The 2,073-nt window shown below is 53.4% G+C and overlaps 1 protein-coding gene across 1 annotated transcript; it reads left to right on the top strand.

Annotated features, from left to right (window-relative positions):
• Positions 1 to 559: 559 nt before the first annotated feature.
• Positions 560 to 1,803, top strand: LOC103679861 (receptor tyrosine-protein kinase erbB-2-like; the record flags this gene model as incomplete). Its single annotated transcript, XM_008709393.1, has 2 exons — positions 560 to 717; positions 979 to 1,803. Coding segments are annotated over 2 exons (289 nt in total), but the record flags the coding sequence as incomplete, so codon positions are not given.
• Positions 1,804 to 2,073: the final 270 nt, after the last annotated feature.

Raw genomic sequence — 2,073 nt, 5'->3', positions numbered from 1 at the left:
TCAAGACCCTGAGATCATGACCTGAGCAGAAATCAAGAGTCGCTTAACCCACAGAGCGACCCAGGCGCCCCTGAATGAGTTAATATTTGTCAAGCTCTTACAGCAGTGCCTGGCACATATTAAGCACTCCTAAATGCTAATTTTTATTCAATAGTCTAGATTGATCAGAGTTTTATTTAACAGTTCCCCTATTTATTGATGTGCATTTGGGGACTGACCTTGGACCTGGTGCCCTCTTTCTTCCTGTCATGGGAGACAAGAGTGGGCTCTTGGGTCCTAGTCAGACCCGCTGCATGATAGGTCAGAGTTCAAAATGCAGAGACAGACCGTGTTCAACTTCTGGCTTCTCCGCTGAAAAGCACAATGACCTTGAGTAATTTCCATAAAAATGCTTTGGTTCCCTCTTGGCCAAATGGAAGTCCAGCTGCCCGTCACATAGGGTTGTCGTGAGGCGTAAATGAAAGTGAAAGGCACAGACGCACAGTAAGGGCATTTCGGTCTTGGTCGGTATTGTCGTATTCTGTGGGCACGGTGACATTGCTCCCGGTGCGGCGTGAAGGGCCAGGGCCGCTGGACCCACGGTCTGCATCTCCTCAGACAACTACCTGTCCACGGACGTGGGATCCTGCACCCTGGTCTGTCCCCTGAACAACCAAGAGGTGACGGCTGAGGATGGCACCCAGCGGTGTGAGAAATGCAGCAGACCCTGTGCCCGAGGTAACCGCTGGCCACGCCTGGAGCCAGGCTGCGCTCTGTCCCTCTGCGTACCTGTCCCTCTTCAGACCCTCCTGGGACCCGGTCCTTTCCTTCCACTGTCTCTGTCCTGGCCCTCCCTGGATCGGTCCCACACGGTCCCCCATATCTCCTGTCAGTGTTCGGTGCGGTGGAGGGGGACTGTGGACAGGGCCCTGGAGTTTGAGGCCCTGGCGCCCGTGCGGGGGCTGAGATGGCCCCTTCACCGCCTGCTCTTCTGCACAGTGTGCTATGGTCTGGGCATGGAGCACCTGCGGGAGGCGAGGGCGGTCACCAGCGCCAACATCCAAGAATTCGCCGGCTGCAAGAAGATCTTTGGGAGCCTGGCGTTTCTGCCAGAGAGCTTCGAGGGGTAAGGGTGTGCGGAGTGAAGCACCCATGGTCTAGCGGCACCAGGGCGGTCACTGAATCCTGAGCGCCCAGAAGGGGCAGCCTCTCTGGGGGATGCTGGGAGACAGAGGCGGGAGGCCAGAAATGCAAAAGAAGCAGGTGGGGGCGGGGGTGTGAGGACCAGGCGGGGGGTTGCGTTCATACATGACATGTTCGCCGCGTATGTGCACTTGTATGGAGGTCAAGCCATCCGAAGGAAAATTCTCAAGTTCGTACTGGTTTATTCGTAATAGCTGTCAGCTGGAAAGAATGCAGATGTCTATCAACAGGTGAAGGGTAAATAGTGCTCTAGCGACACGATGGCATTGTCAGCAATAAAGAGAAACAGACTACTTACTGATAGATAACGACAGCGGCTCAAAGTTATCACGTTCTGCGAGGTCAGCCGGGCAGGAGAGAGGCCACAGGGCACACGATTCCCTTCACGTGAGGCAAAGAATAGGCAAAACCGCTCCGTGGTGATAGAAATCGGAACAGTGGTTGTCCCCAGGGTGGGGGGGACTGGAAGGGGACACAAAGTCATTTCTGGGGTGATGGCAGTATTCTGTGTATCGGTTGGGGTAGTGGGCACATGAGTGAATGAATTTGTCAAAACTCCAAACTGTACGTTAAAACCATGCATTTTATTGTATGTGAATTAGATTTCAATAAAAATATGAATTAAAAAAAGAGAAAAAATTCCCTTTAACATTTCCTGCAGCTCTACTCCCCTTTCCAGAGGCAACCACTGCTAACGGCGTGTGTGGGTTCTCCTAGGCCATTTCTCCGTGGATGGACACACGCAGAGAAATGTAGATTTAGTAATTTTGTTGAGGAGGTTGACTTAAAGTGGGAGCTCATGGCGAGCACTGTCTGCCTCTTGCCCCGGAGAGCTGGTCACCGCACTTCGTGTCCAGCTGCCTCGTGCTTTCGACAGCTGTGGAGGAGGGC

This window comes from Ursus maritimus, unplaced genomic scaffold (assembly GCF_017311325.1).
Source record: "Ursus maritimus isolate PB19 unplaced genomic scaffold, ASM1731132v1 scaffold_1447, whole genome shotgun sequence".
Taxonomy (NCBI): Eukaryota; Metazoa; Chordata; class Mammalia; order Carnivora; family Ursidae; genus Ursus; species Ursus maritimus.
The sequence above is the reverse complement of the archived record's forward strand: the minus strand, read 5'-3'. Positions and strand labels throughout refer to the sequence as shown.